The sequence below is a fragment of the Lucilia cuprina genome, chromosome 2, assembly GCF_022045245.1.
Source record: "Lucilia cuprina isolate Lc7/37 chromosome 2, ASM2204524v1, whole genome shotgun sequence".
Classification (NCBI taxonomy): domain Eukaryota; kingdom Metazoa; phylum Arthropoda; class Insecta; order Diptera; family Calliphoridae; genus Lucilia; species Lucilia cuprina.
The window spans coordinates 26,908,520-26,935,127 of NC_060950.1; the positions used below are offsets into that span (position 1 = coordinate 26,908,520).

Below are 26,608 nucleotides of genomic sequence, written 5' to 3' on the forward strand. Positions count from 1 at the left end.
TTCTAGTTCTGTTCTAGTTCTATTCTAGTTCTGTTCTAGTTCTGTTCTAGTTCTGTTCTAGTTCAGTTCTAGTTCAGTTCTAGTTCAGTTCTAGTTCAGTTCTAGTTCTAGTTCCTTTCTAGTTCTGTTGTAGTTCTTTTGTAGTTCTGTTCAAGTTCTGTTCTTGTTCTGTTCTAGTTCTGTTCTAGTTCTGTTCTAGTTCTGTTCTAGTTCTGTTCTAGTTCTGTTCTAGTTCTGTTCTAGTTCTGTTCTAGTTCTGTTCTAGTTCTGTTCTAGTTCTGTTCTAGTTCTGTTCTAGTTCTGTTCTAGTTCTGTTCTAGTTCTGTTCTAGTTCTGTTCTAGTTCTGTTCTAGTTCTGTTCTAGTTCTGTTCTAGTTCTGTTCTAGTTCTGTTCTAGTTCTGTTCTAGTTCTGTTCTAGTTCTGTTCTAGTTCTGTTCAAGTTCTGTTCTAGTTCTGTTCTACTTCTGTTCTAATTCTATCCTAGATATGTCCTAGTTTTCTTCAAGTGTGTGAAGTTAGCTACGAAAGTTAGCTAAGTTTTTTCCAAAAAATGTTAGTTTGGCAAGTTAACATGCATGTTACTCAAATACTGCTAAATTAACAGAATATTGTGAAGTTAGCTACGGAAGTTAGCTACGTTTTCTGTTTTGCAATTTTACTAAGTTAAGTTAACAGAGTAAGAGTAAATTTAACAGAATTAACTTTTAGACAAAAAAATAAAATAAAAATTTCTAAATATTTTATTCTCCATAACCATGGTTCCAAAGACATATTCAAAATTTATTTTAAATTATGCATAGCATTTTTTTAATGTTAAACATTAATTAATATATAGAGACATTTTCATAACTGAAAAATCGGACAAAATTGGAATGGTGCTGTTTATATGACCTGAAAATTGGATAGCTATGCTTTTTTTTGAAAATTTTTTAAAAAAATGTATAATATTATGTCAACTTGTATGTAGATATATTTTCATAACTGAAAAGTCGGCCAAAAATGGAATGGTGCTGTCTATATGACCTGAAAATTAGATAGCTATGGGTCCAAAGGTCTCAAATCCGTATTTCAAATTTTCGAAATCAGTAAAGCTTTTTTTTCAAAATTTTTTTAAAAATATTTAATATTATGTCAATTTGTTTAGAGATATATTTTCATATCTGAAAAGTCGGCCAAAAATGGAATGGTGCTGTCTATATGACCTGAAAATTAGATAGCTATGGGTCCAAAGGTCTCAAATCCGTATTTCAAATTTTCGAAATCAGTATATCAAAAAAAAGCTATATATATTAAAAAAACGCTATGCATAATTTAAAAATTTTGAATATGTCTTTGGAACCATGGTTATGGAGAATAAAATATTTAGAAATTTTTATTTTATTTTTTGTCTAAAAGTTAATTCTGTTAAATTTACTCTTACTCTGTTAACTTAACTTAGTAAAATTGCAAAACAGAAAACGTAGCTAACTTCCGTAGCTAACTTCACAATATTCTGTTAATTTAGCAGTATTTGAGTAACATGCATGTTAACTTGCCAAACTAACATTTTTTGAAAAAAACGTAGCTAACTTTCGTAGCTAACTTCACACACTTGTTTTCTTCTACTTTATTTTACGCATTTTAGAACCACGAGTTTACTTAACGTTTTTATCTTTTTCTACAGAAAAAGTCATGCTTCGGAAACGTATGGTATAGCGGACGTGAAAACTGAACAAATTATTTAAATTTATTGTAGAACATTTTTGTAACACGTTTGTTTCCATTTAAACGTAAACTTCCCCAACTTAGCAATTTTTTGCAAAATTTCTTAAACCAAATTTGAGCTGTTAGTTCCTGCTACTGGAAATAAATCTAGTTTTTTTTTTCTAAACATTCAATTATAGAATATACAATTTCAAATTTGTGATATAAAAAAAAATCCCTTGAAAAAAAAAAACTACTCCAGTAATTACTCAAAACAAACACGTCTCTTTTATAAAACGTCATTTGATCATAAAACACATTTGAAATTTTGAATTAAAATTTTTGCCGTCATCTTTAAGTGACTTTGTTGTGTTTGCATTAAAAATAATTGCTATTAAGTAATTTCATTTATATGAAGTTTATAAAACCAAATATCACACTTTTATTTATTAATATTCTATTTCTGTTATATAATTTATTATGCACCAAAGGCGGAAATAAAATTAGCTCTGGGGGAAGCCCTTTTAAATAGATTCCAACTCATATACATAATGTTTATAAATTTAAATGTAAGTGTTTGTATGTATATTTATCTGTATGTGTGTATGTATTTTCTAGTTACTTTGCTGACCATGTAATTTGATATTTTTTGAAGGCTGGGTTTGTTTTCATAAAATTATTTTGTTTTTAATTTATAACATATATCTTTGTTGTTGTTTTTTTTTACTCATCCATTCATTAATATTTGCATATTGCTTTATACATGTAACATATTTTTTTTATTTATTTATTTAATTTTAGTAATTAGTAGTCTATTTGTATACACTCACCGATATAGAATATATTCATTCATATTATTACTAAACATTTTGTGTTAAAATTTTACTTGACAAATTCCGAAAAATATATAACAAGAAAAATAAACATAAAGGAACATGATATTTATGTACATAATGTGCGAGGGTAAATTGTTAAGTTTATTTTTCAATGTTAATTGTTTTAATCAATGATTTGTTGCTATTTTAGGAAAATATTTGTATAGACAATGTAGTTAATATGGAAATCTATTATTTCGCTAAAGAAACAAACTTATTTTTTAACTTTACCACCTTCGTTCCAAAAAATAGTTTCGTACTCAATCCACCAACAGGTATTTTAGGTTTTACACTAAAATTAGATTAAGTGTTTCTAAAAATAATTAAATAAAAACACACCCAGTTAAGAGGAATAAACAAAAAGGGTAATAAATTAAAAATAAATTAACGCAAAAAAATTTAGTGGTAATAAAAAGGAAATTGTTTATTTTTATAGAATTAATAATAAATAATTAACGCTAAGCTACTAATGATAGAACATCAATCAATAAAAGGTACATTTTGTTATGTTAGTTCTTCTTTTTTTATTACTATTTCTAAGCAGCAATAATAAATTATAGTTATTTTATTTGTTAACTAGACAAATTGTTAATAAAGTTAGAGTTTGTTGAAGAAAAAAAAAAAAAAATAAGTAAAATAAAGTGGGTTTAGCTAAACATGCGAATTTAGTTAATTTTATTTGTATGTTTTTTTTTTTTTTGAATGCCAATGAACCCATGTCTTAATGTCGAAAATGATTCAGCAGTTATAGACTTGATTAAAAAGAATCCCAGCCCTAAAGGTGTAATCAAATAGTAAAGTTTAACGAAAGTTTTTTAGGAACTTTTCGCTTGTTTTAGTTTTCAAGTGTGAGCGAATGTTGAAGTATGGAAATGTAAAGGGTTGTTCAAAAAGGTTGGGCAATGCTGAGGCTGACAAATAGATAGATAGATAGATAGATAGATAGATAGATAGATAGATAGATAGATAGATAGATAGATAGATAGATAGATAGATAGATAGATAGATAGATAGATAGATAGATAGATAGATAGATAGATAGATAGATAGATAGATAGATAGATAGATATATAGATAGATAGATAGATAGATAGATACATATATACATAGATACATAATAGTTCATTACAAAGATTGTTAAAGACGAAATTACATGATTGGGAGGACCATAAGAGCAAATGCCATCTATTGTCTCTATTTTCCGCATTCCATTTCCATTTAATTATTTTAAATTAGTCAAATGAAATTAACACTTGTTTTTGAGTTCTTTTCAAACCACTCTTATACTTTTTGTTTACTTTTTTTTTATCAATGTTTTACATGAAAACTTAATTTTTTAATTCAATTGCAATAATTGTCCTCATTTGGCATTTTCCTCCTAAAGTAATTACTTTTTGTTCTTTTCAGTTATTACATTGGAGTATTATTGTCGTGCTATATAATGAAATTGTAAGTAAAAAATTAAGTTTAGTTTGCCAAACACATTTGAAGATTTAAATACATTTAAAGTGCTTTTAAAGAAGAAAAAAGTTAAAATTTATTTTGTATTTACTTTAACAAAAACGATGATGCCTCAAGGTTTTTCCTATAAATCGTATGACCCATTTTGTTTTATTAAGTGTTGATTTCTTTACTTTTGTGTTTTATTATTAAAAAATTCGCTAGAAGTGGATTTTCAAGTGAACAACAACAACAACAAACGCCAAACATTTTTTTTATCGAAAAATTTTGTAGCAGTAGCGTCCGAAGCATCATGAATATTTAAATTTAATTAAGCGGTCATTCATCTTTGTGGTTGGTGTACTTATGCATCCATGGCTTGTTTTACAGAGTTTTGAAAATAAAAAAATTGGTTAAAATTATTGTACACTTTTCGGGGATTTCGTTAAAATGCCCTACATATCAACTTATGGATCGGAAATTCAGTACTGTACAGATTGATCTACAGTCAAGACTATAGACTGATCTATAGTATAGACTATAGACTGATCTATTGTATATACTATAGACTGATCTATAGTGTAGACTATATACTGATCTATAGTATAGACTATAGACTGATCTGTAATATAAACTATAGACTGATCTATAGTATAGACTATAGACTGATCTATAGTCAGGACTGATGTAAGGACTACATATTGATCTTTAGTCAATAGTTAAGACTATAGACTGATCTGTAGTCAAGACTGTAGACTGATCTATAGTCAAGACTGCTTTATAGTAAAAATATAGACTGATCTATAGTATAGACTATAGACTGATCTATTGTCAGGACTGATGTAAGGAACACATATTGATCTTTAGTCAATAGTTAAAACTATAGACTCTTCAATAGTAAACATTCTAGACTAATCTATAATATTACTATAGATCTATAGGAACTACATATTGATCTTTAGTAAGGACTTTAGATTGATCTATAGTCAAGACTATATACTGATATATACTCAAGACAATAGACTAATATATAGTCAACATTATGGACTGATCCATAGTCAAGGCTATAAACTGATCTAGGCTGATGTAGGAACTACATATTGATCTTTAGTGAGGACTTTAGATTGATCTATAGTCAAGACTATAGACTGATATATACTCAAGACTATAGACTAATATATAGTCAACATTATGGACTGATCCTTAGTCAAGGCTCTAACTGATCTAGGCTGATGTAGGAACTATATATTGTCTTTAGTGAGGACTTTAGATTGATCTATAGTCAAGACTATATATACTCAAGACTATAGACTGATATATAGTCAACATTATGGACTGATCCATAGTCAAGGCTATAAATTGATCTACTGTCAAGACTATATACTGACATATACTCAAGACAATGGACTGACTATAGACTGATCTATAGTCAAGACTATAGACTAATCTAAAGTAAAGACTATAGACTGTTCTACAGTCAAGACTGTATACTGATCCATAGTCATGACTATAGACTGATCATTAGATAAGGCTATAGACTGATCTATAGTCAAGACTGTAGACTGATATAAAGTCGTGACTGTGGATTGATCTAAAGTCAAGAAAACTGAAAGTCAAAACTATCATCTATAGTCATGACTGTATAGATTTTTAAGGTTAAACATAGTCGGCTTGTATGAAGTATAATTTTTCAAAAATATTGTTGTTATTTAATTTGTATAATGAATTCTGATGCAACAAATGAAAAAACAATGTAGTAAATTTTGCATGTATCTAACATTTAGTTAAACATGGTGTCGGTGGTTAATATTTTAATTTAAATAAATGAGTATGAGCCCATTATAGAAATGTAAATACAAACGGAAAGTTTGCAATTGTTTTAGTTAAAAAACACACACACACTATAAAATAAAAAAAAAAACTAAAAAACGTAATAATACATTATAAACAGTTATCGGAATTGCGAAAGTCTTTGAAGCATAACAGGATTGCAGCTTTTTAATTGTTCAAGTTTGTTTGCTGTTTATAATACTAGACAATTATTAAAAATTAAATGCATATTATTTTACAATAGAACATAATTTATTTAAAATTTTTGACAAATACAATGTTCCTAAATTGATATCATTGTTAAGCTGCTGTATTCAATAGGGAACACAATGATCTATAAATAGAATAGAATTATTAGGTTTTTTGGGTTTACTGATAACGATTTGGAATGAAAATTCATAATTAATTTTATTATTTATAACTTAATATTATTAAAAGTAAACACATGTTTGTGATTTGTAATTGCTGATCTTCCACAGAGTTTTCAGTTTCTTTGATATTTTAAGATAAAACATTGCTTTAAATGCGCAATTTATAAAGTATACTCTTACTGTTTACTCGTATGTATAGAAGGCATTAATTTAATAAAAGGATCTATAGTCAAGACTGATTTTATTATAGTCAAGTCTATAGACTGATCTGTAGTCAATAATATAGAATAATCTCATGTACAGTTAAGACTAAAGACTGATCGATAGTCAAGACTATATACTGATCTCTTGTCAGGACTATAGACAAAACTTAAGACTCTTTAAAGTCTAGACTATAGCCTGATCTATAGTTAAGATTATAGACTGACCTATAGGCAATACTATAGTCTGATATATAGAGACGACAACTGATGTACAGTTAAGACAACAGACTGACAGATAGTCAAGACTATATATTGATCTCTTGTCAAGACTATAGACAAAAATAAAGACCCTTTAGAGTCAAGACTATCGATCAGTCTATAGAAAAGTCAATACGGTGATCCATAGCCATATAATCACGACTTTATAAAGTCAACTATATACTGACCTATCGTCAAGACTAAAGTCAAGGCTATAGGCTGACCTAAAGTCAAGACTATAGACTAATCTGTCAGTCTATAGACTATATATATCAGTCTATAGGCAAGACAACAGACTGATCTAAAGTAAAGACCGTAGACTAATCTATAGGCAAGACTATAGACTGATCTCTAGTCAAGACTTTAGACTGATCTATAGTCAAGACTTTAGACTGAATTATAGTCAAGACTATAGACTGGTCTATAGTCAAGACTTTAGACTGATCTATAGTTAAGACTTTAAACTGATTTATAGTCAAGACTATAGACTGATCTATAGTAGATCAGTCTATAGTCTTGACTATAGAGTCTATAGTCTTGACTATAAATCAGTCTTGACTATAAGATAATCTATAGTATAGAGTCTATACTATAGACTGATCTATAGTCAATACTGTAGACTGATCTATAGTCAAGGCTATAGGCTGACCTAAAGTCAATACTGATCTATAATCAAGATTATAGACTGATCTATTGTCAAGACTATATATATATATATCAGTCTATAGTCAGGACAATAGACTGATCTATAGTCAAGACTATAGACTTATCTATAGTCAAGACTTTTGACTGATCTATAGTCAAGACTATAGACTTAACTATAGTCAAGACTTTAGACTGATCTATAGTCAAGACTATAGACTGATCTATAGTCAAGACTATAGACTGATCTATAGTCAAGACTATAGACTGATCTATAGTCAAGACTATAGACTGATCTATAGTCAAGACTTAAGACTGATCTATAGTCAAAATTATAGACTGATCTATAGTCAAGTCTGATCTATAGTCAAGTCTATAGACTGATCTATAGTCAAGTCTATAGCCTGATCTATAGTCAAGACTATAGACTGATCTATAGTCAAGACTTTAGACTGATCTATAGTCAAAATTATAGACTGATCTACAGTCAAGACTATAGGCTGATCTATAGGCAAACTGATCAATATAGACTGATCTACAGTCAAGACTATAGGCTGATCTATAGGCAAACTGATCAATAGTCAAGACTATATAATCAGGACGATAGACTGACTTGTAGTCAAAACTATAGAGACAATTTACAAATAGGTTTATAAGTACTGTTTACGAATAAATACCGATCCGATTACTCTGTTTGGTAACCTTTGCTTTAACTTTAGTTTGTAAACATTCATGATTGACCATTATAGGTAACAATTCTAAGGAGACGTAACATTCAAAACGTAATTGTTTTACAATTTAAATCAAACTATTATTTACATTACACCTATTTGAGTAATTGTAACAGAGAAATTATTGCAATTGTTTCTATTGTTTACGTATAAATAAAATGTTAATAATTATATGTCAATCAATATAAAATGCAAATTATATTAAATAAATATTCAATATTTAACACTTTACGTTCCATCAATATATCGATGAATATTTTAATAGTAAAATTGCCTGCTGGCTCATCTCTAATGATCATTAGCAATCAATATTTTTTTATATTTCTCACATCTTGTCTTAATGAATGACCTTGTTAAAAAATACAAAAAAATAATGTTATTTTTTTAATCATATTTAAAAAAAAAAAAAAACTTATCTTTCATGGTCATCACTTCCAGTACAGTAAAGATTTGAATCTATTACGCGTTTTTTTTTATTTTTCTCTTTTTCATTTTCCTTTTATACCTATAAATACTAGATAGTTAGTATGTAGGTTTTAACTATGTAGTTAGTTGCTATAAACAATTAAATAAATTAGAAAATAAATATTTATTTTTATTTTACTTTGCCATTATAGTTATTTGCAGTTTATTTACTTCGTTGTTTTGTGAGAATGCATTAAATTTTTTTATTTTTTCTTATTTAACAACTTGATTGTACAAATAGTGACATATTATGAACAGAAGTACTTAACTAATATTGCCGTGGGAAATATACGATATTCTAGATATTGTAAATTTTCTGAGATCTATAATATTTATAAAACTTTAACTCATTAACTTGAGTTTCTATTGTCGTTTTAACGTCAGATATTCCGGTGATTAAAATTAAATTTGTTTAACCGGCTATTTCGCAAATGGTCTTAATTATATTTCTGATCAGTCTATAGCATTGACTGAGATCATTCTATAACCTTGTATATTATTTTCACTATTGGTCGGTCTATTATGTTAAGTATAGACCAGTCTATTATAGTCTTGACTATAGATCTGTCTACAGTCTTGACTATAGATCATTCTATAGTATTGACTATATATCACGTTATAGCCTTCACTATAGATCAGTCTATAGTCTGGACTATATTTCAGTGTATAGTCTGGACTATAGATCATTCTATAGTCTGGACAATATATCAGTCTATAGTCTGGACTATAGATCAGTCTATAGTCGAGACTATAGATCAGTCCATAGTCGGGACTATAGATTTGTCTATAGTCGGAACTATAGGTCAGTCTATAGTTCCGACTGATCTATAGTTCGGACTATAGATCAGCCTATACTCTGGACTATAGATCAGTCTATAGTCTACACTATAGATCAGACTATGGTCTGCATTATAGATCAGTCTATAGTCTGTACTATAGATCAGTCTATAGTCTGTACTATAGATCAGTCTATAGTCTGTACTATAGATCAGTCTATATTCAATACTATAGATTAGTATATAGTCTGTACTATAGATCAGTCTATAGTCTGGACTATAGATCAGTCTATAAACTTGTCTTAAGATCAGTCTTTAGTCTTAACTATAGATCAGTCTATAGTCTTGACTATAGATCAATCTATAATCTTGACTATAGATCAATCTATAATCTTGACTATAGATCAATCTATAGTCTTGACTATAGATCAATCTATAGTCTTCACTATAGATCAGTCTATAGTCTTCACTATAGATCAGTCTATAGTCAGGAATATAAGTCAGTGATCGTTCTATAGTCTGGACTATAGATCATTCTATAGTCTGGATTATAGGTCAGTTTTTAGTCAAAAGTCTGGAGTATAGATCAGTCTATAGTCTGAACTATAGATCAGTCTATAGTCTGGACTATAGATCAGTCTATAGTCTGGACTATAGACCAGTCTATAGTCCGGACTATAGATCAGTTTTTTACTAATTGTTCTTATTGTAATCATTAAGAGTTTTTAATTAAAAACTAAATTAAGCAAGAACTTTTAAGGACATACTTTAAAATAAAATTTATCTTTTAAAATCTCGTTAATTAAAAGTTTTATTAATCAACAAATTTTTTGCCAGAATTTATTAAATATTCTGTTGTGTTTTATTAGTTTTTTTTATTTTTGCAAATTTCCAGCTGCTTAAAAAATACAAAAAAAAAAAAAAATAAAATAAAAGAAAACATTATTTTATTAGATTTTTGTCTAATTGATTAAGTATTTTTAAATAATTCATTGAAGCATCACACACTAAAATAAACATTATGGTTTAGAAGTGTTTAGTGTAAGAACTTTTAAAGTGTTTACTTTAAATTTGTTTATATTACGAGGTTAAGCGTAAAATTCTTTCAAAAAACGAGACGAGTAAATAATTTTTCTTGTTTATTTTGATAAATTAATCTATAATGAAACAGAACTTTTATAAGACATTAAATATTTATTAGTTCTTATTAACTCAATACCGCTATTAGACTTAAAGAGAAGTACTATTTTGTATCTCTCCAAGTAATGCGGAGAGGAAGACAATCGTTACTTTAATGTCTCCAAGTAATCTATAGAAGAGTAGACGTATCGAAGTAACGCTTAATTACCGCCATCATTGCCGGAAATCATTTTTTCCGGTGTCAAATTAAATCAGATTATTCTGGTGACAACATCAGCAAATTCATTATTCATAGAAATGATCCTTTGTTCACATTCACAGGAATGATCTTTGTTCTTTCTTTATATAAAAAAAGAAGGGAGTTGCGTTCCATTGAGGACTTTTCAGAACTTTATTTAAGGAGTTAATACATTGGTCAGATGCCAACCTCATCCACATCACGCCTATGCTTAATTCGTGGTCCATTATTATATTATTGTTCACCAGCTCTTCTCCCTTACTCTTCTGGTATATTGAAAATTTTCCTGTCGAATTAACGGCATCATAAACTAAATAGCAGAGATCGTTCCGGTGTTTTCTTCTGGCAACTTTGGCATAAGATGGCGGCTCTTTTTCTTTTTCACCGTCTAGCTTCTTCTTCATTTTTTCGGGGCTTCTTTTGAGATACCCTTACCTTTAAGGTTGGTTTCGCCGATGTGTTCGTCTTCGAAATATCTGGTTTTGGGTTGTCAACCTTACTCGCAGTATTCTGGTTTGAGGTTCTTTTAAATGAAGTGTGGCTTTTCTTCAACTGCGTATTAGCAAACGAAGAGCTATTTTTCTTCTTAGGTTAACTCTCAACTGTCAACTCCTCGAGGGACCAGATCCTCTTTGAAAGAGTCCGATTTTGCTTTAGGAGTATCGTGGGATTGACTAACTATAATATCCTGAAGAGTCTTTTTCAATTTCCTCCGCTGTGCTCAAGATAGTCTTCTCTTAGTAATAGGTAGTTTAGCTACTCTATCACTTACCTCTTTCACCATTTGCTATATTGGTGTTTTGATAATGATCTGAGAATTCAGAATCGGAACCCTCACCTATATATAAAGGTTGAGTTAGCTTAGAGCTCTCACAGAGTACATCCTTCTCTTTCTCATCTATGTTTTGCAAATGGCATACTATACACTTGCCAGTTTCATTCGTCGTTTACTACGACTGGAGGGAACGACCTCCCAGTATAATACTATCGCAATGGGAATTGATAGAAACTTCTTCCGCTTTCTATTATCCAAATGTTTTTCGATGTCGCTCTCATATAAGCGAAGATCTCTCTATACATGCCTCGGCGGGGGGTTCTATCTTGCTAAGATGGTGATTCGTGTGACACATTTCATGACATCTCAGAAGGAACTACTTTCTATAGCGTGGTATTATGCTTCTTAACCGAAAGCATCATCGTCTAGTTATGTAGGTATTCTTCAGACGGTTGCAAGGGTTGTGTTTCACTGTGTATCGCTAACTCTTGAAGTCCTAGCGCTGCATCGGAAGGGCTCGGAGTTCAACGAACAGCGGCCAACGATAGTATACACTGCCAAACCACATAGGTTAGCTTTTCATATGTCTGGTGAAATGTCTACAAGCTACAGTTCAAACACATACACATATATGTACATATATAGTTTATCTGCGTAAAATAAAGATGATAATTCATTTTAAATTATTCAGTTGATATCTCGGCTTTATGCCAATAAACCATTCTTAATGAGTTTCGCGAAAGTAGACGACTGACGTGAATAGCAAGATCTATTCAGTTTGACCTTGTAAATGATATAATATTACAATAAAGTAACAAACAGTCGTTAACTAACAAGTTAGTATATTTCTATCTTTATATTAATTTAAGCTTTTTATTCTCATCTTTTTTAGGCTTTGAATTTCATAGGATAAATATTTAAAAAATAACTTGCGTTTGAAGTATTAAACGGTCAAAAAAAAACAGAATTCTATTCAAATAAGTGATGACTAAACACGAAGCTATCGAGCATGCGCAACAGCTTACTTTACAATTTCTACACGCTCAGCAGTAAGCTCGAGTTGATAAATAAATGGATACTGGAAGAGATTTGTTGCTGTTATGCGTGAACAAGAGAGCATTAGGAGAATAAGATTTATTTATAAATTATACAAACTGGAGCTAAGAGGCAACAACAACAACAGCAGCAACGTTTTAGTAAATATATAGAAACGAAAAATAAGAAAAGACACGAAGGCGACAACAAGTTGAACGAAGACAAGCTCAGATTATAAAACAAGACGACGACTTTACAACAACTAGTCATCAACATTTATTTATATTTTTAAAACATTCCTGTTTGTTTTTGTTTTAAATATTGTTGTTTTTTTGCATGTAATACATCAAAAAAAGAAGACAAATTTGTTTATTCCACTACCAACGAAAGACCAGACAACAGACCATTGAATTAAGACCAGCAGAGTAGTAATAACCAGAAATTGCAAAAAGACAGCTCAGCTTAAGCTAGAGGAAGACAATAAAAACAACAATTCAAAGCAAAAAAGAAGAGAATAACTCTCATCTATCTCAAAACAAAACAACCAAACCAGTGTTAAGCCATAATTATTTCAACAAAAAAAAACACATTTCAATATTGATAAAAAAAACCAACCAAAAGACCAACTTGAACGACAGCTTCAGTTGGTAAAATACTCTTCTAACAACATCATACATTAACACTGTGGAACACCGTAACGTTCGACATCACCATGGCTAGCAGTATGCATAATACACGCTTATTAAGATTCTTAATTGTCTTAACAATTGTCGTCTTAACCATTTTTATCTATACCTCATATTCATCAACACAAACTTTAACACCGCCACCAATGCGCAGTGCTGCTTCACTAGTGGCCCTTTATTCAACACAAACAAATCGCAGTAGCAACACAAATGAACTGGATTCAAGTGCAGCTAATAGTTACGATTCGAATAGTAAAGTTCCAAATGTAAATACAATAGATGCCGCCCATAAATCATTTATATATCATGCTAATTTACCTCACCCCTCGTTGGGTGGTTCACATGGTAATGAAATGGTTTTCATAAAGAAATTAATTCATCATCGAGAACCAACAATAGATGTTAATGCTATAGATGATGGAGGTGGTGGTGGTGGAATTGAGGGTGGTGTAGATGGTCAAGGTTCGGAGGGTAGATCATTGGTTAATGCAGCTGTTGATGAGAATGCTGCCGATGAATTGGCCTTGGAACGTTTTAATAACAACAACGATTTATTGCAGGAGGAACAATATGTCCAGGCGGTTGATAATACTTTGGGTGAGTGACAAATAGTATAACATTTAAAGTGATTCCTTAAGACTTAAGAAGATAGATAGATAGATAGATAGATAGATAGATAGATAGATAGATAGATAGATAGATAGATAGATAGATAGATAGATAGATAGATAGATAGATAGATAGATAGATAGATAGATAGATAGATAGATAGATAGATAGATAGATATAATAGATAGATAGATAGATAGATAGATAGATAGATAGATAGATAGATAGATAGATAGATAGATAGATAGATAGATAGATAGATAGATAGATAGATAGATAGATAGATAGATAGATAGATAGATAGATAGATAGATAGATAGATAGATAGATAGATAGATAGATAGATAGATAGATAGATAGATAGATAGATAGATAGATAGATAGATAGATAGATAGATAGATAGATAGATAGATATAGATAGATAGATAGATAGATAGATAGATAGATAGATAGATAGATAGATAGATAGATAGATAGATAGATAGATAGATAGATAGATAGATAGATAGATAGATAGATAGATAGATAGATAGATAGATAGATAGATAGATAGATAGATAGATAGATAGATAGATAGATAGATAGATAGATAGATAGATAGATAGATAGATAGATAGATAGATAGATAGATAGATAGATAGATAGATAGATAGATAGATAGATAGATAGATAGATAGATAGATAGATAGATAGATAGATAGATAGATAGATAGATAGATAGATAGATAGATAGATAGATAGATAGATAGAATAGATAGATAGATAGATAGATAGATAGATAGATAGATAGATAGATAGATAATAGATAGATAGATAGATAGATAGATAGATAGATAGATAGATAGATAGATAGATAGATAGATAGATAGATAGATAGATAGATAGATAGATAGATAGATAGATAGATAGATAGATAGATAGATAGATAGATAGATAGATAGATAGATAGATAGATAGATAGATAGATAGATAGATAGATAGATAGATAGATAGATAGATAGATAGATAGATAGATAGATAGATAGATAGATAGATAGATAGATAGATAGATAGATAGATAGATAGATAGATAGATAGATAGATAGATAGATAGATAGATAGATAGATAGATAGATAGATAGATAGATAGATAGATAGATAGATAGATAGATAGATAGATAGATAGATAGATAGATAATAGATAGATAGATAGATAGATAGATAGATAGATAGATAGATAGATAGATATTATATATAATATATATATATATTATAGATATGATATAGATATAGATATATATAGATTATAGATATATAGATATATATATATATATATATATATATAATATATATATATATATATATAGATATATATATAGATTGATATATAGATAGATAATATAGATAATAGATATATAGTAGATAGATAGATAGATAGATAGATAGCCATTACCGGGACTGTTGTGTGATCCTTTATTAAAGTCCTTCCTTCGTAAGAAACAATGTATTTTCGTAAATATTCCAGAAATTAATCTCATAAAAACTTACAGAAGTTGTAGTAAAAGAAATTCCATTTGATGAATCAGATAATGGCGTTGAAACCAGTTAGGCACTAGTACAAGATTTAATGGAGAATGAATTCACTCCCAACAGATTCTGAAAGAAAAGAAAATCTATGATGCTTTAGTTTCGTGCGGCAATGATAAAGACTAATTTACAAAGATTTGAGATCATAACAGAATCTCAGGTGTTATGGAGACAAGAGTTTCAAAGTTTCAAGATATATGATATTGATGATTACAGGATATACGAAACCATTTTAATGATGATAATATAAGAGACCTAAAAGTTTACTATTCAAGTGTACACAAATTCTAATCAAACTGGTTTAAACTAGATTCAAATGAATCTCAAAGAAATGTTATTGATCTTCGAAATACTAAACACACTTCCTGCAACAACTTAATAATACAATTTAATAATCAAATTTCCATACAACACAAATTACATAATATAATAGATTTATTAAAAACTACTTTTTTAAAAATTTCATTTCAGGAAATATCAACAATTCAGTAACATCCGCGGCAAGTGGTGTTGGTACTGGTGGCTTAGCGTCATCGGATACCAATCAGCAATTAAAACAACAGCATCAACAGCAACAGACATCTGATCAACTGCCGTCGCAGCAACAAGATCAACAAATTACTGCTGATACAAACAACAGCAATAACAATCTAAATAAAATACCAGAATCTGATGTTTTAATACCCACATCAAACCTACAAAAATTCATAGAAAGTGCTGATAAGATATTAAAAAATATCACTGTTGTTCAACAACCCCCTTCTTCAGTGGCACCCGTTGACAATGTTAATAAATGTAAGTACATTTACTTATTTTGAAAATACATACATACCTATTTATATTTCTTTTAAGAATATCCACTAAAACACATACATACGTAAGTGTAAGTATGTAGTACTTTCTAACTTACGTTTGTATAATTTAACTTGTTTTCTTTATTATTATGTCATACAATTGTGTTCATTTAAATAGTAGCAGTCCGCTAATTTAGTGCTACAAGTGAAATTTTAATGTATTTGAAGATTAAAAGAAATTCACAGTTTTCAAGGTTGTCTTTGTTTTTGTTATAAGATAAGATTTGTAGCACGTAACATTTGTAAATAATAAATGCAACAGATACTTTAGTTTTCTTTAGGTAATGTCGTCGTTTCCCTATTTTAGATGAGAGTACATTATTCAAAGTACTTCATGGATACGCTTTTCCAGTTCTAAACTGCAATTATAGAAGTAAGTTGTTTACTTGAATATCTGCCATTCACGGTAGTCTTCTTTATCTACAGAGTAAGCTATACCATGACTTACCATTGTGTATCTAATAAGCCGGTGACAATTTTTTTCGTGGTTCTGCCGGTCCATTTACAAGCACTTTACTCAAATACTCGAGCTAAATTACCTCTGACTGTTGCTTCCCCGTGGCTTAACTTTCGAGATGCAATTGCATCCATATAATAAGCACAGTACAAGTTCTTACTCACAGAGAACACGCTGTAGCAAATCTGGCTTGTACAAAGTAAATCCTAAACATATCCGGATAACCAAAAACCATTCAACCCCGCATTCAACAGTATATTTTTCATTCATCCGACCCACTCGCTCTAGTCCCGCATAAAATTCCGTATCATAAAGACCTGACACAAAATAACTCCTCCGTGGGCTATTTGTTGTATCGGTAGCAAATTTTAGACTTTGTTGTATCGGTAGCAAATGTTAGACTTTACCCTTCAACCAAATTAGGTTTTAAACAACAGAAAGTGCGTGCACTCCGTCGAGATCTTTCCAATAACTGGGGACCGGTTCCCGTAGTATCATATTATGTGGTTCTCGGGGTTAAACCGTTTGTCAAATCATTCAGACCGAAAATACATTACCAGTCTATTTTCGCGGCAGACAAGAACAGATATATCAAAGATTGTGAAGAAGTGTCATCGAGATAACATGCTAAAGTTTTATAATAGGTTCGGTGCTGAATTTTCTCAGGGAAATTTACCTTAATAAAGATTACTTCTTTCTCAAGGTATGTTTCGGAGATTACACTATTCGTACCTAAACTAAAGCAGTGTGCGCTCTGTGAAATATGAACGATATCTTGGATTATAAATAGAATCATCTGAGGACAAACCATCAATGTGGTTATGTTGTTGCTATAGCAGCGACACCTGAAATTGCACATATATATATTTAAAAATTATTCCCTATACTTCTTCATCTTCGCTCTGGTTATCTAAATCAGACCGGTTGAGTCCAAAGGGATTCAGGTTCGAACTGAGTTGGATTTGTCCTGCAGTTGAAAAGGTGTTGAACATTGTGTTGTCCTGTGCCTCGCGCAGGTCAGAGATCTTGAATGGTGTCGTTTATTCTCCACCAGTATGAGTTTAAAGTTGTGCCAGCACCACTCTAATACGACTTGGTAGGTTTCGTTCCTCGTTTGCAACGGTATTATGCTATCACTGTGAGAATTAATGGTGTCTTCCAGCGCCTCCTGGTGGATAGTATTCAAAGATGTCCTGTATGAGCTCTCATCATCTATGTTATACAGGTGTTCTTGGATGTCGCTCTTATACACACGAAGATCTTTCCTGACATGTCTCGATGACATCCTATGTTCCATGAGTGAAAGCATCTTCGTTTTGTCGTGCAGGTGTTCTTCAGACGTCATTTGAATGATGTCAATTACCGTTCTAAGGGCTGCGTTTTGACAGCTTTGGAGCTTCTTCCATTGTGTGTCCTACGTTCCTACGAAAATCGGTTCTTCGCACCGGAACGACTCGGAGTTCAACGAACAATGGCCAGGGATTGTCAACCCAGCGACGAATGACCAAGGACATAAATGTGTATTTCTTTAGTCCTTAGGTTCAGCAAGTAATGTTGATATAAATTCACATTCTTCTAGCCCTAATCATTAGAAGAAGGACCGTTTATAATAAATCCATTATTTACAATAATAAAGCTTAAATAAGTGTTCTAAAGGAGCGCTTATAATACCTATAGGCAACCAGGGTTATGTATATACTTTAAAACTTCAAGGGCCGTTTTAGAAGTTTTTCTAAGCCTTCCTTTTCCCATTTCATGCTATGTTTTTAAAGTAGTTCGACAGTTTAAAGTCTTCCTTTCTAACGTGCGCTTTAACTGTGTCCCATAGCGGATGTTTGGATTTACCTCTGTTATTGCTGAAAGCTCTACATTCAGAATTAGAAACAACTTCATCAGAAAGAAAAAAGAAAATAGTAAACTTTTTGTCATTCGCAATGTAAGAGGACTTAAATAATTTAAAATCACGGATTTCTTTATTCAATCTCTCTCACCTTCGTAGCTAGTTGAGGCTCATAACATCGCATGATTAATTAAATAATAGCCCTTATTCTGAGTTGTTATTAATGTCTCCTCTTCATTTAACGTTTAGAACTATGAAATGATTATAAAGCCAACATGTCTCCTATCCGAACGGAATTATGAGTTGACAATCAAATGCAAATTTAATCCACCTTTTTTTAAGACTCCGTAGTTTATACTAATCAAGAATTAAAATATTTACCCCCATATTCACAAATGCTTAATAATCGTACTGATGGTTTATTAATCTTAATTTAATCGATAATCGATCACTTAAAGATTGGTTCAAATCATATTCTCTTCATAGACTGAGTGGTCTTAGTGATAATTATCAACTGAAACTCTCAATCAAAACTGAAAGAGTTCAAACATTCCTAACAAAATCTATAAAGAAGGAATGAAGGCATCACAGTAAATGAAAAACACTATTTTTTATTCATTTATGTGCTCCCAACTGTTTGTATGTTACTATTTAACATGATGTTAAACATATTCAAAAATATGTTTATTTTATGGATATAATAATAAAAAGACCAAAATATTCCATTCGTTTTATATGATTTTACGACAATTTTCTCCCATAATTTGTATTTGTTATTTTAATAAAATTTGTCCAGAAGTCGTTCTATTTTAAATATTTTCTTTTACGCACTATGCGGTTACCTTTTTAAATTTGTTTATATATTTACTTAACACAGTAGCCTAAGAAAAGATATAATACATATGTACATGTCAGGGATGGCAAATGGAGTTTAAAAATTTTATATAAAATATAAAAAAAAAATTATATCAATATAAAAGAGCATTTCATTTTTATTTTTTCCACACTTTTATATTTTGTATGACAAATTTTCGGTTTGGATCTATGAATTAGACATTAGATAAGTAGAATAGTCCATATATCAGTCCAAAGACTAATGCATGGAATAGAAAAGCCATTAGATAAAGAAACAAGTTAGAGTTTTATATTCGGCTGTGCCGCATTTTATGTTCCCTTGTGTTCACCAAGTCTGACATAAATTATTGAAGATTTAGATCCCAACGATATCTGAGGTCTTCAGAAAATTGATTTTATTAGACGGACATAGCATATCTATAAGAATCCAGAAGAGTATAATTATACCTGGAATGCCACGAACGTGAGAAGATATATAAAACTTAGTTAAATATTGTCTGCTTCCCAGCTAGCACTTTTTTATATTTTTGATAAAATTCGAGTTATTTATGACTCTTCTGTGCACGATTAAAATGATCATATATGCACTCATTTTCTGAACATAAATGATGTAATCCTCGGCAGAAAATAATACCCTATTCTTTTAAACGAGTTGTTTATGATCCCCACTTCTGATTAGTTCTGACTCATTTTTTTATATTTTTTGAATCATTAATGTGCCGAATTACTGGTCGTTTTATGTTCGAATCATATTACAGTCTTTTTGTGTCTTATCTGAGTATTTTTTTTTTTGTATGTTTCAGACAAATACATTACAGCATAAAACAGTTTTTGATCTTCCGAATGCGCGAAATATAACTACAAAATAGATTTATAAACTATCATATTTGAAACACCTGTAAGACTTTTTTGTGATTGCTGTACATTTTATTATTGTTTTTAAAATAAATAAGATTTTAACATTAATTGGATTTATTGAGACTTAGTTTAGTGATTAGTCACCCAAATATCTTCCGTAGAAGATCATTAAACATATAAAATTATTATAATTAAAGCATAATATAATTTTAATTTCCTTGACAGAAAACCGACTTTATAAGTAGCACATTAATTGAAATAATTAAACATTTAATTTTATAAACAAAATGAGAATTATATCAACTCATTTTAGGCCACACAAAATTATTTGCCAACTCTTTTTAAAGAGTCCTTTCTTAGCCCCCTTTTTTTAACATTTTTTACACATTTTTTAATCGTTTTCGAGTCATTTTTAAGTGCAAGTGTTGCTGTTTCATTGCAAACAAAAAGAATTACATAAGAAATCACTTAAAATCTTCTAACTGTTTGAGATATGATCACAAAATAAGTCTTTAAAACTATTATATATTAAACACCAGTGTGATAAATTTATGATTGTTATATATTTTGTTATTGTTTTTTAAATAGTACTTTTTCAATCATATATCGGGATCATTTTTTAAGCGCTCAACTTATTAATCACTTTTAAGTCATCATTTGAGTCAAAAGTGACTCAGTCCAAAAATCTTCCAAATGCTAGCTGGGTTATAATATCTTCCAAGAATCTTAACAATCCTCTTTCTAAATTAAGTAAAAATTTTACCGAAGTCGGTAGTTCTTTGAACTTTGTGTAAAAATTTTGAAATTGTACAAAATGGTTCATTGGTGTATTATTGTACTTTTGAAGATCGAATTGTACCAACGAAAATTTTGCTAACCCTGATACATGTGTGTGTATGTGTACGCTGCTGATTTATTCAAGTATTTGTAATATTTTGAACAAAAACATACTTTAGATTAGCAACAAGTCCATCTAAATCTTAAATTAGTTGCTAATGAGGCCTATAGAACATTTCTTCAATGACGTAGTTACCTCTTTTATTATTTAATTTCGCATTAATATTATTTTGTTTAACCTAACTTATGTGACATCTGTTGCTTTTTTACCTACTTACTCAGATTTCGTTATTTACACTATAACGAGTTCTTATCATTCGAAATATAAATATTTGTTGAAAAAAAGTGTTGTTATATTCTGAATTTTACCGCAAGTTTTAAATATTTTTTTATTTCACTTCCTTTTTTTGTTTTTTTATTTTATGATTAACAATAAAACATTATTTGAGTTTCAAATATTTGTTTAGTTTATTAGTAAAAATCTTAAACGGTTTATGATTTATTTTTCTTATGGAGTCACCTAATGAGCGTATAACCAGGGAGTGTTAACAACTTTTTTTCTGAATTATAGTAGAGATAAGTAGTTATGATTTATATATCCAATTACAAGTGCTTATTAGGGTGGTTTTACTTTTTATAATTGAGCCAAACTTAAATTTTGTTTTCACAACTAAAATAAACATTTATTTCGCTATAAAATAGTTTACATAGTTTTTCCAGACTTAAGCAAGATCAAGAGTTCAATACATCCATTTGAGCTTCGCGTTTCACGCTATTTACGAAGTTATGGTAACTACCATTCCGAAATATTGTATATCAAGAGTTCAATTCATCCACCACATGAGCTTTCCGAATTATTGTATATCTGTCAATTTTCTTATTTTCTTATAGGGACCTTTTAATACAGATATTTGTAGATTTTTAGCACTTAAAACGTTGATTGTCAGATTCCTATGACCTAGAATCCTAGATAGAAAAATATTAGTATATAAACGCTTTGGTTCTCTCCGATCGATCTCTTCCGCTTCGTGTTACTGCAAGTAATGATATCTCGAGCTCAGCAGAGCCCGACTCTATGATAGCCAAGATGAGGCTCGTGTTCAGCGCGAAGAATAGACCAGTCGTCCATGTGGATGTTGGAACTCTGACTCTTCAGGCATTCCATATGCGTGCTCGAGGTCTCATCGGAATTTCCTCAGCGGGGATAAGCTTAAGACTTAAGCCTTCCCATGCGTCGCTTATCTTAGTGATGTATTTGCTGAAATAGTCCTTTGAGAACTAGTCCATACATTTTATCGAAAAACATCCCCGATGTATCTCATCGGAGTCAAAACGTCAAAAGTGTTCCATAACCATCTCAGTCAGTTTAGATTCCACGGCTCTTCATTCTGTTATGACCCTATCATTGTCGTTCACCAGCGCTATCAGGATGTGATCCTTCACCACTTCGTTGAATGGTCTCCTGGCTGATATGACTGCGGATGCAGCTGATCCTATCTACAAAATTCCTAATCTTGGACCTGTCTCTGTCTGAGATCTGTTCCGCTTAGACTTTTCATCTGTAGCTGCTTTGGAAGTGCTGGGTACGATTTCCTAAACTTTCGGTTCTCGTCTACCACAGGTTCATGTACGAAGCTTTGGTGGTGGTTTGCCAAAATTGCATTCTTGGCATCTTGTCTAGAATGAGCTGTGCATTGGAATATCTCGCTTTGAAGATGTCTTTCTGACTCTTTCTTCTTACCTAATTTGTCGCCAGGCTTGGCTTCAGATTGGGATGGTGTTTTTGCCAAGGGTCTTGTGGGTAGTGGAGTGCTATGGTAGTGGTTTACACTACCTGACTTACTAAGCACGGTCTCTTGTCTATGTCATTCTTCAATCTTCGTTGTTATTCTTGTTGTTTTTATTGCTTATTTGAATGTTCCATATTTTTGGTCCCACGAGTGTGCACGTAAATTGAAGGACGATTCATGCAGTGAAGACGTACATGATTAAACAATACAACCGTGGGCAATGGGATAGTGGGAAAATGAGGGGATTAAAGCAGTTATTTGGGATTGGGGAAGAGGGAAATAACCTTTGGAATGCAGGCTTATAAATTCGCTGTCATGCGGGAAAGCTCAACAGAGTTTAACAGCATGTCAGAGAACTACAGCCAATACTAATCCCCCACATCTTGGCAAGATTATTAACCAGGTGGTGGTCGATGAATCATACTTCTAGTAAAAGTTTTGAAATTACAGAGTTTTCAATGATTTTGCAATGACTATTTGAATTTGACAACAATCTAAGTGAAAAATTCCTGAGTGGAAATTATATATCTAGGATAAAGGATAACTCCCTGAGCTGCTCTTTCTTTAACACTATTGCGATTTAAGCCTTTCACTCTAAACTTTGCGAAAATCTGAACTTCTCTTTAGATAGCTCATGATCCACCTCTTTGTTTGATAGAGCCATGTTCATATATTGCAGAATATCTGGAACAAAGCAAATAAGTCAATCACCTTGCTCTTCGATCCTTTCCTGTTACTAAGAGATTTTGAAGATCGCGATCAGCATTCAATCTCGTCTTATTTCTTCTCAGGGTGCAGCATATTAATCCAGCAGCTGGCTAGACTTTGGTCGTCAGCATTGATTATATTTCGAAAACTGCCCTTGCTGGAATATGCGTTCTCATTCGAGGCGATCGACTTTAAAAAATGAAGCAAGCAACTATTGCGTTGAAAACTTCGCTGAATTTCATTTCAGTTTAATATACATTAGACGGATTTATTACATTCTTTGGTTAAAGACAAACGATTATGGATAAAAAGTATGAATTTATTGATTTATGTACGTGGTAGTTTAGAGTCAAAAGAACTCTCTTTTGACAAGATTGTACTAGATTTAGTCTCTAGTAGTGAGATATTCTAATAGGTCGTTGATTCGCCATCCGGCTTTACAGATTTAGCAGATATGATGATAAATGGTTTAATCTTTATTTCTGTTCTGATGGCATTACCATTTTGCGTGCAAGAAATGAACTGTTAACTTCCCCTATGCTAGATTATCTTAATTTCCAAAAAGATCTGCTACGACTACTGCAGAACCTTACAAAACAATACCAACTTTCAGCGCAGATTAATATGTCTACTGGATCGGCTGAATACTCTCACTTAACGTAATGGAATTCATTCGCGGTATCTGAAGTCATTAATTGCTTTGGACGTCGACATTTAATGCAACGTTTGTATAGATTTAGGAACAGATCCCCTTATGGCTTCCGGTTGTCATTCATACTTTATTATTCTGGTCTGTTGTTGTGTATAAAGAAACGTAAAGGAGGCTGTTTTGGATTTCTAGAGATAAATAGTTAGACCAAAGGTAAAATCTGGTCCTGGATATTGAATATAGACGGTAAATTTATATTTATATTAAAGTTAAACGCTTGTCACATCTTACAACGTTGTCAGTAAAATGTTTCTTTTGCAACGTTGTCAAAAAAGCATTACTGATAATATTGGAAGACAACAATTTTTAAGTTTACATTGTTATTAGACATTTTCTGCACATCGCTCTGCCAACGTTGTAAGATCTAACAACAGTGTATACATAGCATTAGTATTGCTTGACAAATTATTTTGAGACAATTACGATCTTTTAAGACGTTTTAGGAGTGTGATGTTGTATGGAGTCTTGGGTCAAATGCGGGGCATCATCGCTTAATAAAGACATAATAGCTCCAATAATAGTTCCAATTTTTTTTTCAAAACATCTCTAGACGGACATGCCTTAATAGTTTTAAAAAGTGTTTCTGATTAATTGTAGAACCAATATCTTTAAATATCTGCAAAAGCTCATAATACCCTCCACACCATAGTGCTATAGGGTATAAACATTTTCATTACCATAACTGTTATTTAATCGCTTAATTTCTTTTATTCTCCTTTTAGCTGGCGATAAAGATGAAATACCACAACCACCATTGGCCGATGCCCCAAATGAGACCAAACAATTAGTGGAAGATGAGGAAAACGATGAAGCTTTACCACCCTCCGTTATAATGACCATTAAGGGAGCTGGCGGAGCAACAGTAGAAAAAACTAATGAACCCAAACAACCACCAGCAGCCGCAGCCGCAGCATCATCAAATACACCCAAAGTTACGTCCACCACAAAAAAAGTACCAAAAGTTGCTGCCGCCGATCCCACACAAGGCATACCAACAAAACAAATATACGAATCGGGTCATATGAATGAAGAAATCGATATTAATCAAATCTGTCCGAATAAAGGTGACAAATTGAAATTATTAATACTCATAACATCTGCCCAAACTCATGCAGAGGCAAGATTGAGCATAAGACAAACCTGGGGTCATTACGGTACACGACGAGATGTTTCCACCGCTTTTATACTAGGACGCACTACAAACGCCACCGTTAGTGAGGCATTGACTCAGGAAAATATGATTTATGGCGATTTAATAAGAGGCCATTTTATTGATTCCTATAATAATTTGACTTTAAAAACATTATCCTCCCTAGAGTGGGTAGATCAGAATTGTCCCAAGGTTAAGTATATATTAAAAACAGACGATGATATGTTCATAAATGTACCAAAACTTTTACAATTTCTCGACGCTCATGCTAAAGATAAGCGTGTAATTTATGGTAGATTAGCGAAAAAATGGAAACCGATACGCAATAAAAAATCGAAATATTACATATCGACGGGACAATTTGGTGCTACCGTCTTTCCACCCTTTACCACGGGTCCAGCCTATGTTATGACCGGTGACATAGTACATGAACTCTATGAGAGTTCTCTAGAACAGCTCTACTTAAAACTAGAGGATGTCTTTACCACTGGCATAGTGGCCCAAAAATTAGGTGTCAAACGTGTACATGACAATATGTTCTTAAATCGACGTATTGCTTTTAATCCATGTAATATACGCAAAGCAATCTCAGTCCATATGATTAAACCCAATGAACAATTTGATTTGTGGAAAAAATTACTGGACCAGACCACAAAATGTAAATAGTATTTTAATTTAAGAATATTTTAAATAATTTACACATACATAGAAACGATTATATATACACATACATACATACATACATACATATTTGTAAGTATTGAAAGAATTGAAATAAATATTTTGGAAAAAAAACACTCACTTTATAGAAATTATAAAATAAAAACTTAGAAATGATTATATATATTTATAAGTTATAAAAAGAGATTTGAAAACAGAATATAAAAAAAGTTTAACTTTAGTTAATTTTTAAAACTCATAATTGTGTATATTTTTTAAGCCATTTAATATATAATTAGTAACAACAACAAAAACTATAAACTAAACTATTAATATAATTAAAATTATTATATATTTAGTAAAACATTTAAAAAAAACTACTGAAATGTTATGATATTTTATATGTATTTAAAAACAAAATAAGTCTTGAAAAAAAAAATATTGAAAAATTTTTAATTTTTAATTGAAATTTTAATTTATATAGAAAAAAGAAATTTTGATATTTAAATGCAATAATTTAATTTATTAAAATTAAAATTACAATCTTTAAAAGACATTTTTGAAA

The 26,608-nt window shown here is 30.8% G+C and overlaps 1 protein-coding gene across 4 annotated transcripts in view; it reads left to right on the top strand.

Moving 5' to 3' along the window:
- LOC111678682 overlaps nt 1–26,168 on the top strand; it is a 37,634-nt gene extending 11,466 nt beyond the window's left edge. For 3 of the 4 annotated variants that reach the window (XM_046952644.1, XM_046952652.1, XM_023440097.2), the window contains exons 3-6: nt 3,967–4,008; nt 12,321–13,746; nt 15,797–16,120; nt 24,956–26,168. In XM_046952644.1, the coding sequence (XP_046808600.1) occupies nt 13,176–13,746; nt 15,797–16,120; nt 24,956–26,049 (1,989 nt within the window). In that variant the 5' untranslated portion in view covers nt 3,967–4,008; nt 12,321–13,175 and the 3' untranslated portion in view covers nt 26,050–26,168. The remainder of the gene's footprint in view (nt 1–3,966; nt 4,009–12,320; nt 13,747–15,796; nt 16,121–24,955) is intronic. The other variant, XM_023440098.2, reaches the window with a different exon arrangement.
- The last annotated feature ends 440 nt before the right edge of the window (nt 26,169–26,608 follow it).